The 11,993-nt window shown below is 38.1% G+C and overlaps 3 protein-coding genes across 5 annotated transcripts; 1 reads left to right on the top strand and 2 right to left on the bottom strand.

Annotated features, from left to right (window-relative positions):
• Positions 1-460: 460 nt before the first annotated feature.
• Positions 461-6,893, bottom strand: LOC132192841 (dynactin subunit 1). Of its 3 annotated transcripts, XM_059613014.1 has the most exons (25): positions 6,749-6,893; positions 6,497-6,685; positions 6,182-6,309; positions 5,864-5,884; positions 5,623-5,682; positions 5,275-5,380; positions 5,052-5,217; positions 4,753-4,997; positions 4,506-4,693; positions 4,316-4,454; positions 4,038-4,261; positions 3,799-3,976; positions 3,611-3,743; positions 3,363-3,556; positions 2,981-3,304; positions 2,691-2,925; positions 2,445-2,635; positions 2,287-2,388; positions 2,103-2,228; positions 1,591-1,774; positions 1,358-1,539; positions 1,227-1,301; positions 1,021-1,176; positions 876-965; positions 461-813 (listed from the first exon to the last, which is right to left on the bottom strand). In XM_059613014.1, exons 2-25 carry the CDS (start codon positions 6,671-6,673, stop codon positions 667-669), a joined length of 3,771 nt encoding a protein of 1,256 aa, XP_059468997.1. In that variant the 5' UTR covers positions 6,674-6,685; positions 6,749-6,893; the 3' UTR covers positions 461-666. The 3 variants fall into 3 exon arrangements, with proteins under 3 accessions (XP_059468997.1, XP_059468998.1, XP_059468999.1); XM_059613015.1 differs by lacking the exon at positions 5,864-5,884; XM_059613016.1 differs by lacking the exons at positions 5,623-5,682; positions 5,864-5,884.
• A 233-nt stretch (positions 6,894-7,126) lies between these two features.
• Positions 7,127-9,424, top strand: LOC132192700 (isocitrate dehydrogenase [NAD] subunit beta, mitochondrial). Its single transcript, XM_059612782.1, has 8 exons — positions 7,127-7,204; positions 7,379-7,447; positions 7,797-7,898; positions 7,955-8,278; positions 8,363-8,458; positions 8,511-8,789; positions 8,849-9,004; positions 9,066-9,424. Exons 1-8 carry the CDS (start codon positions 7,163-7,165, stop codon positions 9,138-9,140), a joined length of 1,143 nt encoding a protein of 380 aa, XP_059468765.1. The 5' UTR covers positions 7,127-7,162; the 3' UTR covers positions 9,141-9,424.
• Positions 9,142-11,846, bottom strand: LOC132192701 (retinol dehydrogenase 14). The gene is made up of 8 exons (XM_059612783.1): positions 11,705-11,846; positions 10,674-10,843; positions 10,498-10,590; positions 10,204-10,443; positions 9,969-10,151; positions 9,805-9,914; positions 9,661-9,750; positions 9,142-9,586 (listed from the first exon to the last, which is right to left on the bottom strand). Exons 2-8 carry the CDS (start codon positions 10,834-10,836, stop codon positions 9,482-9,484), a joined length of 984 nt encoding a protein of 327 aa, XP_059468766.1. The 5' UTR covers positions 10,837-10,843; positions 11,705-11,846; the 3' UTR covers positions 9,142-9,481.
• Between the last annotated feature and the right edge of the window lie 147 nt (positions 11,847-11,993).

Genomic DNA, 11,993 nt, shown 5'->3' with positions numbered 1-11,993 from the left:
TACAAGCGCCACCGCGCGCGTATATTTACTTGCACGCTACTTGCATAAATATATTTGAGCGTGATTTATCTCCGCTGATGACAGATTTAGCCCCCTCGGATTCTCATTCAGGCGCGCTATCCCTTAGATATTGTCTATTTTTCAAGCGCGCCTCATCTGCTCTCTGTCAAGTGCTTAACAGAGTGCAGAGCTTTTTGTCTGCGCAACGCCACACGGCTGTAACAAATAAATCTTTTAGATTTATTCGGCACTTTGTTTGACCGATCAAAAATTTATGGACGCTCCCTGTGTCACTGCAGTGCGTTTGTGTTGCGCACCTAATTTCAGTTGAAAACCAAATCTCTTTCACTGAAAGCCTTGTATTTAGAGACAGTAGTATAATTTAGACTGACTTATATATTACAAAATTGTTTAAGCAAAAATATGGTATTTATTTATATACAAATAAGATATCAAGTAATTGTATATAAGCGTTTTTAATGACTTTCCATAATAATTAGCATAATACATGACCAAAAAAGTGTTTTAAGTAATCAAACGTGGGGTTCTCTAATATAAGATTTCAGTAATAGCTAGGGTTTGCATAACTTAAGTTCCCCAATCCTCAATAAATAAGAAATAACTTAAAGGAAACATTTTAGCAGAGCGTAGTGGAAAGTGCGGAATTCATGCTCGACCCACAGCATATGGAGCCACTGAATTGTGGATCATCTTCAAGGCTTCCAGATCCACAACAAGAGGAATCTTTGTGGCGTTCTCTGTGCCTCCAACATTAACGCGACCCACCAAGACAGTGTCTTTTTCCTTCATAGCCTGAAATACAAAAATATCGATTAAAATCTGGAAATACCTCACGTTATTTTAATAATAAATACCTTGGCCATCTCTACTGATGGGAAGGTTGAGAAAAACGACTCAGCTTTGGCCCCCGATTTTCTCTTCAACATCTCTTCTTGTACAGCACTCTGAAAAGATCGCTTTTAATATTGAAATTCACATTTGCCAAAATTTCGTTATTACGGTTAAGGTATCAAAATCTTGAATGAGCTGATTCTCTTTGTTTTTACGTTCAACCAATTGATAAGCTGGAGATGTCTTTTCAAGCAAAGGCTTCTCGCCTGCTCTTCTGTTGCTCAGATCAACCACCCTGGCACTCAGGTAGAAGTCGCTCAGCTCCTGCCAAAAAGGTTAAATATTTCACTAACAAAAATAAATTATTTAAATACTTTGTGCAATTTTGACGCTTTCTTTGACAATTCTGTGAGGTTGCTTGGCTCAATTTCAGTAGGCTTCTTGATCACCTGGTAATTTTAGATTTAGTCTAGTATTTTAATAAATTTCAATGTCCCAATCCTACATTTATAACAGGAAGTTCTGAGAGGATGTTTCGTGCTTGGTGTGCTCGTAATGCCTGAGCCTGACGCTGCGACTCCTTCAATGCTTCCCTCAAGCTCTTGATTTCTTGCACCAAGAGGGGAGAGTCGGTCACAGAAATGGGCAAACTTGGTCCAGTTGAGCTTGGAGTGGTGGCCAGTGAGGCTATATACAATTTTAATCAGGAAAATATTAACAAGCTTAATCTGAACAAACCTCCAGCAGCATTGCTTCTTGCCATGCCTTCGATCAATGCCTTCTTTGATATGCTCTTCATCTTCTCCTTGAGCTCTCCACGTTCCGACTCCAAAGAATCTATATCAGCCTGCAGGTGGTCCATGGTTTCTTCAAACTCCTTTTCTTTCCGTTTAAGAAGCATTTGACTGTCGTCATATTTACGCTGTAAATCGATAATAAATAATATTTAATTTATTTTTTAATCTTGATGAATTCATAACAAGTGATTTAAACATTATTTAATATGACACTTGCAGGGCGTGATCCCTAATGTTTTTATCTGCTATTGCAATCACAATTTTAAAATATTCAATACTGATAACAAATGATGAAAAGTAATCTTTTCATAATTAATTAAAGCTAAGCTATTTGTGCAGAAAATCAGGACCAAAAATCAATAATAAAATCTCTCTTATAAGTTAATGGACATGATTGCATAATTTGAGATTGACTCCAACTATTTAAAAAAAATAGAATTCATGAAATATTACCTGCAGCTTTTCCAGATTCAAGGCATAATCTTTGTGGACATTGCCCAATTTGCTCTCAGCCAAGTCTTTTCTTATAACCATTTCGCTCAATTCTTCTTGCTTCAGCTTCATTGCCTTCTTCATTTCCTGTTAAGAGTTTAAAAATTAGCATAAAAAATTAAAATGCAATGACCAAGTTGTTCACCTTGATGTCAGTCTCTCTGGTTTCCAGTTTCTGTTTCAAAATCTTTGTCTCTTCCAGCTCTTTCTTGACAACTTGAGCTCGAAGCACAATGGGAGGAGTAGTCTAACAAAATTTAATTCAATTAAAGAGTTAATTTTTTAATGGCAGATTAGGCATGCCTTTGTCTCTTTTTTCGGTTCTAGATCAAATTCCGTCTCCTGAGCAGCTACAGACAGGCTGTTCACTCTATACTTCAAAGTCTCAATAGCTGCTTTGATGCATTCAACTGCCCCTTTGTCTTCGGCATCAAAGATTCGATCAACAGCTGATGTGAAGACCTCAAGTGCTTTGTCAGAATTCAATTCAGCACCTATTATTTCAAAAGCCATTATTAACCCTGTTTGAATTTCCAAAGTCTAGATTACCCTCTGAAGCTGAACAGAGAGAGATTGTGTTTTTAGCTGTTTCATGAAGAGCAAGCAATATTTTTGAAGTCAGCTTCAGACACTGTTGAACAGGATCAGCATGAGCTGCAACCTTCGGACTGACGACGTAGCCCTCGTTTGGAAGTCGTCTTCTCGTTTGCTTCAGCTGCTGGCGCAAAAGGTCACTCACTGTGCTGATATCCTTCAACAACTGACCCATTTTGCTATCCTTTGCCTTTGAAATCATTCAAATTTTAATTTGGTGTCAAATCTTTAATAAATAAACTTACTCCTAAAATAGCAAATATAGCAGAGGAGTCGGCAAAGAGTCCATCGGTGGCAGCCTGGAGAGCTCGGCAGCACTCTTTGAGTAGGAGGGATGGTTCAGGGACGAAGTCCGGAAGATAGGTGGTCAACATTCCCTGCAGAGAATTAACGCATTTCTCCAGCCCTTCAAGTGGGATGTTTTCATCCAATTGGTCTTTTCGGAGTAACTCCAGCAAGCTGTCGATGGTTTTCTCTTGAGCAGCAAGGTCGAGGTAAAGAAGGCCAATTCGAAGGAGCACATCTGGCGTGCAAGTAAGAACGCTGCTATTTAGCTGCTGGAGGACAGTCTGAAAATGATTCAAATTCCATTACATTCAGTTAAAACTTATTATATTTTCAAAATACCTGCATGTAAGAGAGCCAGAACGACAGTCTTGATCTGAATGAGTACTGAGCCACCTGATGGCCCTGAAGAACCAAATTCGAATCAATCACAGCTGTCAATGTTGGGAAAATGTCTCTGCTCTTCTTAATTAGAATCTCCGTTTTACACAAGAGACGAGGCACCAGGAGCAAAAGTAGAATAGCATCGTTGTCACCTAAAATGTCAAAATATTAATCCGTTTCTTTGTTTCACACGGAGATAAACTTACTTCCTCTAGCCAGGAAACTTTCTGGCATGAAAGATGTAAGGAAGTGCACATGCTGATTGGCCTGCTGAACGTCAATTCGTCTTAGCTCTAGATCGATTGCCTTTGTATGAGCCTTGGAATCAGCAATCATTTTCTAAACAAAAATTGGAATAAAAATCATGAAATTTCAGCTTCTTGTTGATTCAAACCTTGAAGTCCATCATTTCTGTTACAGACGCCATCGGTTTGGAGGCCTCCCTTTCAACAGAAGTTTGTAGCTGGTGGATTTGCTCTTGGAGTCTCTGGACGAGTTCTCTGAATTTGTTGATCGTCATGTCACGATCAGCCAAGGTCTCATGCAGGGCCTCAACTTCATGCTGAGCTTCCCTTTATTAGAAATTTTGGAACATATTTAAACATACTTCAATTAATAATGTCTACTTTATACCTCTTTGCCATCATAGCCATGTCCAGTTCTTCTCTCAACTCCATTTCCATCTCTTTGGTGCCCTCTTGCAGCTGCTCATTCATGTCAGCCAGAGCCTCCAAGTCAGAGACCGTCTCCTCCAGTTCATTGACCTTTTCTTCAAGGTTTAAATTTTTAGAAGTCAAAGCCTCCACCATTTCTTCAGCGCCCAAAGCAGCATCAACTTGCTCTTGAAGTTCAGCAATCTAAAGAGAGAGAAAATAAAGTAAGTTATACAAAATAAAAAAAAAAATGTTTACTTGTTGTTCCAGTTCTTCAACCCTGGTGCTCAGTTTCTCTTTGGTTCTGCTGAGCTCTTGGATTTCAGAACGTCTCATCTCAAGTTCTTTTTGCATTTTGCTTGATTCGTGTTTTTCGTGGGCAGACAAATCTCGAAGACTAAAAATTTAATAATGACTAGAGGGCATGATTTTTTAACTCTCTGCTTACCGAACAAGCGTCTCTTTCAGCTTAGCATTTTGCTGCATCAGCTGTTTCATTTCCAGAGTTGTGGTGCTCGACTTCTCTGTCTGATCGTTATTTTCAGTGTTCATCTCTGCTCGGAGCAGTTCAAGATCCATCAAGGCCATCTCGAGCTTCTCCTTTGCCTGATCCAACTCTTGTTGCAAATATTCTGCCTATTAAAATTTGAATAGCTTAGACACAATATATAAACAAATTATTTCTAAATTTGTACCTTTTCTTCAGCCATTTCCTTATCCAACGTTGCCATTTCAACAGTCTCTGCCAAATCAGACATTTCATCGGCATGTCTTTCTTTAGCTTCAATAGCCTCTCTGGTCTCTTGCCGAGCCCTCTGCAGGTCTTTCTGCAGTTGGGCCTGAGAATCCATGATCCTTGATTTAAACTCAACCATTTGCTCCAGCTGAAGGCGCACTTTGTCGAACTCTTTCAGTTTTTCCTTGTCTTGCGCTCGTTTGACTAGTTTCAAAAGATTTTAATCAATTTAAGTTGCATATTTCTTTATTTTAGTACCTTTCAAAGTCTCAAGTTTTTCATTCAAATCCTTATTTTCACTTTTCAATTGAGCAGCCTCAGCCGAGGATGTCTTTTCTTCAACTTGGAAACTCAGAGATGAAATACTTGGTGACAGGACTTGGCCTGGAGTAAATTGGGGCTTCAGATTCTCAACAAATCCAGTCTGAAAATCAAATTTTAACACAAATGAAGTCATAATAACGGGCTATAAAAAACGCACCTCTACGAATGAAGCTCTCTTGGTAGTTTCCGGGGGTGTTTCTTTTAGCGGAGTGACTGAGAGTCCCTCATCTTTTGGCTCCACTTTAATTCCAGGCACAGGAAGTCTAAATAAATAGTTGAAAACTAATTAGAATTTCTAAAGAGGGTATAGGCCTAGACTAATCAAGGCAGCCATTCATTTGATGCAGGGTAAGCTGGTTTAACAATTATGCCAATCTTTCCAAACTACAAGCAAACATTGAAATGCAAAGAGGCGAAATTTTGTTAATGCAGTTTAGAGTTTAGCTAATTTGTCGCATGTTAAAGTGGGTCTATAATGTCTGTAGACAATGGTGTGTTGTGTTACCTCATCTGATCAGTTTTCCGAGCCTGAGTAGATGTTGTCAAAGACGATTTCCGTGATACACTTGCAAAAGATAAGTGTACACTTTAAATTATTAAATTAATCTTCAACTTCAAATCAGCTTGCAAAGCTCCTGATTTAAATTTTTGTTTTTGAATTGAAAGCTGATGAAAATTTTCAAATAGGTATTTTAAATGCTAAGCAAGTGTGATTTTGTAAAATATTATATATTAACAAAAAATACCTTGTGGGCTCGGGTCTTTTCCTTTTGAGCACCAACCGGAGAGGAGAAGGAGGAAAATAATTTTAGAGACAAGATACAGATTAATATTGAAGGTGTCAAAAATACAATAAGTGGTAAAACTCTCACAAAACACGTGCAAAATTAATTTCAAAAGTTTCCATGCACATATTGACTTGGACATGTTACATAAATTAAAATGGTCATTATTTAATAGAAAATCCTGCACCTGCAGGGTCAATTTAAGTGATCCACCTGAGGTGACTCGAATTTCAGATTAATCAACTGAAAGCAAATAATAACTATGGTATTGCAACAAACCTGCTGGTCCTGCCAGTGGGCGTGGTGGAGGACGATGGAGAACCACCAGAACTTTCCATAGGTTGTCCAGAATCGTCGAGGATGGTAAGTTGAGAATGCCGGACAAACATTCCATGATTCTCTTCACACTGAAAATTTTGAAATTCTTCAAAAGAGTTTTCTTGAATTTTTTCCCAATTTTTTTTATGGGACTCTCAAATTGGATCTTGATACAAAATATTAGTAAAATTAGCCTTGTCAAAAGGCTAAAAAAAAATTTGGTAATGCCGCATTGAAAATGTTGAATGACAGGTGGAAGAGGAACAACAGCCGCACCTGGAAATATTGCTTGTTCTGAAGGGTTCCGTTGTTTTTGCCTCCAGGGGTGTCCAAAACAACGCCAACCCACTTGCCAGGGGCGAATGACGTGGTACCGATGAAGGCCACATTGCCCTTGAGGCCCTTGCCGGTGATCTCCACCCTTTGTCCAACTTTCAGGTTCTGGTTTGACATTTTGGCGGCCACCTACACACACACAGAGAACACCTTTGAGACTTTTTACACGCTTTGTAAGAGGTAAAAACTTGCCTGATTTTCTGTCGGGCACAAGGATCAATATATCATTTCCGATCTGAAAATATCATCTACTCAATATAGTCGCTTTTCTGTCTTATTTTGCAATTAATTTGTGCGAAAGATCCACATCAATATTTCCAAAGGACAGCGAGCTCAATTTTTGGTTACGCCCTTTCTGTATAAAAAACCGTTTTTAAAAATTATTAAAACCGATTTTTAATAGAAAGATTTGTTAATAAATTTTCCCATTTAAAAAAATAATTAAAAAAAACTATTTTTTTTTTCAAAACTTTAATTTTTATAAGTTTTTGAAAATAATAAAATCAACAAATGTTTGGAATAACAATTATTAACTACCGCTAGAATGTCAACCGGTTAATTTATTTAACTTCCATCTGCGCATGTGCTCTGACCCAGCTGGAAACAATGGCTGCTCTGGGAAGGAACTTTTTCAGCCTAGTCGCTCGGGTAAATTTGAATTTTCTCTCATATCAGTTTATAAAGTGGAATAAATAAAAAATTATTCAGACTCAAAGTCTTTCTTCTTTTAAAATAAGTAATTTTGTGCAAATCCATGCTCAAAATCGTCAAAAAATCTCTCTTTTTCTTTTGCAACTTTTCATCTATTATTTCTTTCTGCAGGGCACTTTAGGCCTTCCAGGTCACCATGTCAGGTGCCTCCACGGATCAGCACCTAACGAGAATGCCATCGTAAGTATACAAATTATTTTTGTTCATACTTGCCTGGAAAGCAATACCAAATCTCACTCAATGTATTTTTCTCTGCACCCTTTCTTGCACCTCCTTCGTGCGCCCTTTTAATCGTAAAGTCTGAGGATACGGTAAGAGAGATATTAAACCTTTGGTTAACTCTATAACAACCATCAAATTTACTCTTTACTGTTGTTTGCATGTACTAGCACTAAAATATCTAGAAGTTTTCCTCTTTTTAAAGAACCAATTGAAATTTAAAAATAGTTAAATATTTTTTCAGTTTTGTTGTGTCTCTCCATTTTATTCATAAGCTCTTGATTTTTCTAATTTAAATAAATTTCTGCAGCAAGCTCCAGTTTCCAAGCCAAAGTCTCGCACAAAATGCACCCTGATCCCTGGCGATGGTGTTGGCCCGGAGCTCATGTATGCCATGACAGAAGTTTTCAAGGTAATTTTGTTTTTAAATAATTAATGTAAGTTAATTTTTACTCCATAAAATTTCAGGCGGCTGGAGTGCCAGTGGACTTTGAGCAGTTCTTCTTCAGCGAAGTAAACCAGCTGATGAGTGCGCCCTTGGAGGACGTTGCCGCCTCCATTGCCAAGAACGGCATCTGCCTCAAGGGCATCCTGTCCACACCTGACTACAGCCGAACCGGCGAACTGCAGACCCTGAACATGAAACTGCGCAGAGAGCTTGACCTTTTCGCTAATGTGGTGCACGTCAGGTCTCTGCCAGGCGTAAAGAGCAGACATCAGAACATCGACACTGTTGTCATTCGAGAGCAGATTGAAGGCGAATATTCTGCTTTGGAACATGAAACTGTCAAGGTAACGAAATTTTGTTCAAAGTTTCACTGTTTTTTAAATTTTAATTCCATAAATTTAAATCATTGAAATATTTCAACTTTTTAGGGTGTTGTCGAGTGCTTGAAAATCGTTACCAGGAAAAATTCCTCACGCATTGCTAAATTTGCGTTTGATTACGCAACAAGAAATAACCGCAAGAAGGTATATTCATTGAGATCTCTATTTAAATGAGTAAATCTAAATTCATGAATAGGTCACTGCTGTGCACAAAGCCAACATCATGAAATTAGGTGACGGTCTTTTCCTTCGAAGCTGCCAAGAAGTTGCAAAGCTTTACCCAAAGATCCAGTTTGAAGCGATGATTGTGGACAACTGCACCATGCAAATGGTGTCCAACCCAAGACAATTCGACGTTCTTGTGATGCCCAACTTGTACGGCAACATTATTGACAACTTGGCTGCTGGTCTGGTTGGTGGTGCTGGAGTCGTCGCTGGTGCCTCTTACAGTGCAAAATGCGTCGTTTTTGAGCCTGTAATTTGTTTAAATTTTAGAATGGAATCAATGGAATAATTTTTATCTTTCTATCAAAGGGTGCACGACACACTTTCTCCGAGGCTGTGGGCAAGAATGTGGCCAACCCAACAGCTATGCTGCTGTGCGGTGCTAAAATGTTGAACCACGTCAACCTTCAGTTTTACGGAGACATGATCAGAAGTGCTGTCGATAGAGTGCTGAAGGCTGGAAAGGTAATTTTTGAGTCAAATTTTGTCCCTTTAATTATCTGAAATTGTCTTTTAAACATTTCAGGTGCGCACCAAAGACTTGGGCGGTCAGTCGACCACCAACGAGTTCACTTTCGCCATCATCAACAACCTTAAGTAGATCTTCGAATCTTCTCTCTCCCTCGAAATAATTCAAAGTAGTCATTAATTGTTGGTACTATACAAAAGCCTCTACAAATCCAAAGAATGAAAGAAAATCTTGCCTGGCGCACGAACAACCTCAGACAGTATTCTACAGTTAAGTTTCTTTTACTTTATTTATAAACACTTGAGTCTAGTCGCAACAACGCTCAGAATGTTAACCTAATTACCAAGAATGACAGAAAAGTTAATAATAATAAAGAGGCTGTTATACTGTTGGCAGTTGTAAAAAAACGTGAAAAAGTTTATTCATTAATTTGCATGTGTAAAAAAACTTGAGCGACTTGAGCAATGAGTATTTTAGATTTTCGGGTCTTCGGCCTGAAGTTTGACCATCTTCTCGCTGATTTCCCAGAACTTCTTTGCAAAATCTCGGTCTTGGACTGCTGCATTCAAAGAACTTTCCTAAAGGGGGTTTTATTATTTTTATTATTTATTGCCAGACGAATAATCTTCATAAATATCTCGAAATATCTTACCTTGCAGTCTGAAAAGTATTTGCCGGAAACACCCTCAACTTCCTTGGAGGCTGCCAAATGAATCGTGGTCTGGGCACCTTCTTTAGGTGTCTGAAAAAAAGCAGATATAAATTTTTCAAAATATAAAAATTTTTCCTCAAAAACCTTGAAAAATCCTTTGATGATAACTTTAAGGCCGAGGTTCATTGGGAACGGGACGCTGCGCCAAATACCAGTGTCCACTAGACCGGGATGCAGACAGTTAGCGGTCACGCCTACCAATTAAAATATAGCCAATTATATTTTCCAAAAATTAAAAAAGCACGCACCTGTTCCTTCGAGTTTGCGGGCCAATTCAAGGGTGAACGCTATGTTGGCAAACTTGGAACGATAGTACATCAACGCAGGCAGACCATCGACCAAATTGACCTCGTCCAGGGTCAGGTGCTTGATGACGTACAGGCTGGAGGCGACGACCACAATTCGGCTTGGTTTTGATTTCTTCAGCAGATCTGTAATTATCATAATATATAAAAAATTGAAAATTTTGATATACAAATTTACCGATAAGAAGGTGGGTCAGAAGGAATGGGCCGTAGTGGTTTGTGGCCAAGGTCAGCTCAATTCCGTCTGGAGAAACTTTTTTGTTGAATGTGTCTGCGCAGCCAGCGTTGTGAATCAACACGTCGAGGCGTTTCTCACTTGCCAAAATTCCTTTTGCAAATTCCCGCACCGAATCAAAAGAGCCCAAATCCAGGCGTCGCACTTCGATGTCATTATTTCCGGTCTCTTTGCTGATCTCGGCTGTAATTTTTAAAATTTTAATCTGATTTGTTATGCAAGAGGCTGAATTCTGACCTTTGACTTCCTCGGCTGCGCTGACAGTCCGACAGGCCAGAATCAGTCTGGCGCCTCGTTTGGCCAAATCCTTTGCTGCCTCTTTACCAATTCCTAAATTTAAATGTTAAATATTGATTTTATTAATCCTTGGAACCTTTAAGTCTTTATGCGTCATTATTTTTTGCTTTGCTTACCTGAGGTTGCACCTGTTATGATGACCGTTTTGCCCTTCATGTTTTTGCTGCTGGTGCAAACTCCACAAGTAACTTTGGCGTAAAGAGCGATCGCAACCACAATCGCAACAGCGGCAGCCGCGCCGGCAGCCAATAGCTTCAGGCAGCAAAACTCAAACAGCATTTCACTCCTACAGAATATAATAAAGAAAATCCAACAAAATTTCACTTTTGCCATAAAATAAAAAGAGAGAATTTTGAAGAGAAAAAAAAGTGCTTAAGTTCACAATACTTTTTATACAATCACTCAAGTGCTGACTAGGCACAAACTTACAAACATGTATACATAATCTTAATGGTGGATGAGGCAAGTTAAACAAACTTTAGCTTCTTAAGTGCATGATTTTTCAATTTACATGATTTAAAAATGCGTTACTTAAAGAGACAATATTGACAATATTATGTTTTTTTTATCAGAAAATTTTTAAAATTTTGTATTAATTATAATTTTTATAATTTATAATTCCACATTAAGAAACAATCCTTCTACATTCATCCGGCACACTTAAATAATCTTTGATCTAATAAATTGTTTTAAATCAATGCAATCAAGTCAGCTAAGGAGAGTTAATTACTCAAGTTCAATAAAATATTAATTTATGCAGACAGTTAGTTGCAGTCTCTGATATTAAAATGAATAATTTATTAAACTTTCTTTTTGATGTTTCTGATAGTTTCAATTTATAATTGCACCAATTTAATTGGAATATTAATTTTGTATTTCAATTGAAATTGATTGAGAGGATTCAAAAATTATGCGTGTAAGTAAAAATATAAAAAAAAAAAAATATAATTAATGGATTTATTATTACATTATTACACTATGAATGAAGAATAATTATTAATTAATATTTTTACTTGAAAAACAAATAGTTTGGTGCCAAGTGAAATCTTTTGTGGCATGCAGTCTAGTTTTCTCTAAAACCTCTTGCACCACAGCCTAAACTAAATTAATAAATTCTGTGAATGCGCCGATTCGCGTGCTCACCTACCTGTCGGAGTGTAGAAAAGAAAGTGCGAGTTGGAGATAAGTGGCCGGACGACTGCGGCTCGAGTAGTATTCTCGGCATGCCTCGGTGCTCAGCGCCGCTGGAGGAGGAAGTCCGACGACGATGCGAACTCACTTTGGAAGTAAGCCGGTCATCGACCCCCACCTGATCGGCCTCGCATTTGAAGCTCCCCAGCCAAATGACTGACCATTTTAATTTGATGCAACTTGTTAATTTTGATTCCGATCGAATTGTTTTGTGTGCTTAATTATTTTAATTTAAAAAATTTTCT

The sequence above is a fragment of the Neocloeon triangulifer genome, unplaced genomic scaffold, assembly GCF_031216515.1.
Source record: "Neocloeon triangulifer isolate White Clay Creek 2 clone unplaced genomic scaffold, ASM3121651v1 ptg000003l, whole genome shotgun sequence".
In the NCBI taxonomy this organism is placed as follows: domain Eukaryota; kingdom Metazoa; phylum Arthropoda; class Insecta; order Ephemeroptera; family Baetidae; genus Neocloeon; species Neocloeon triangulifer.
This window is presented reverse-complemented; position numbering and strand designations above follow the sequence as displayed.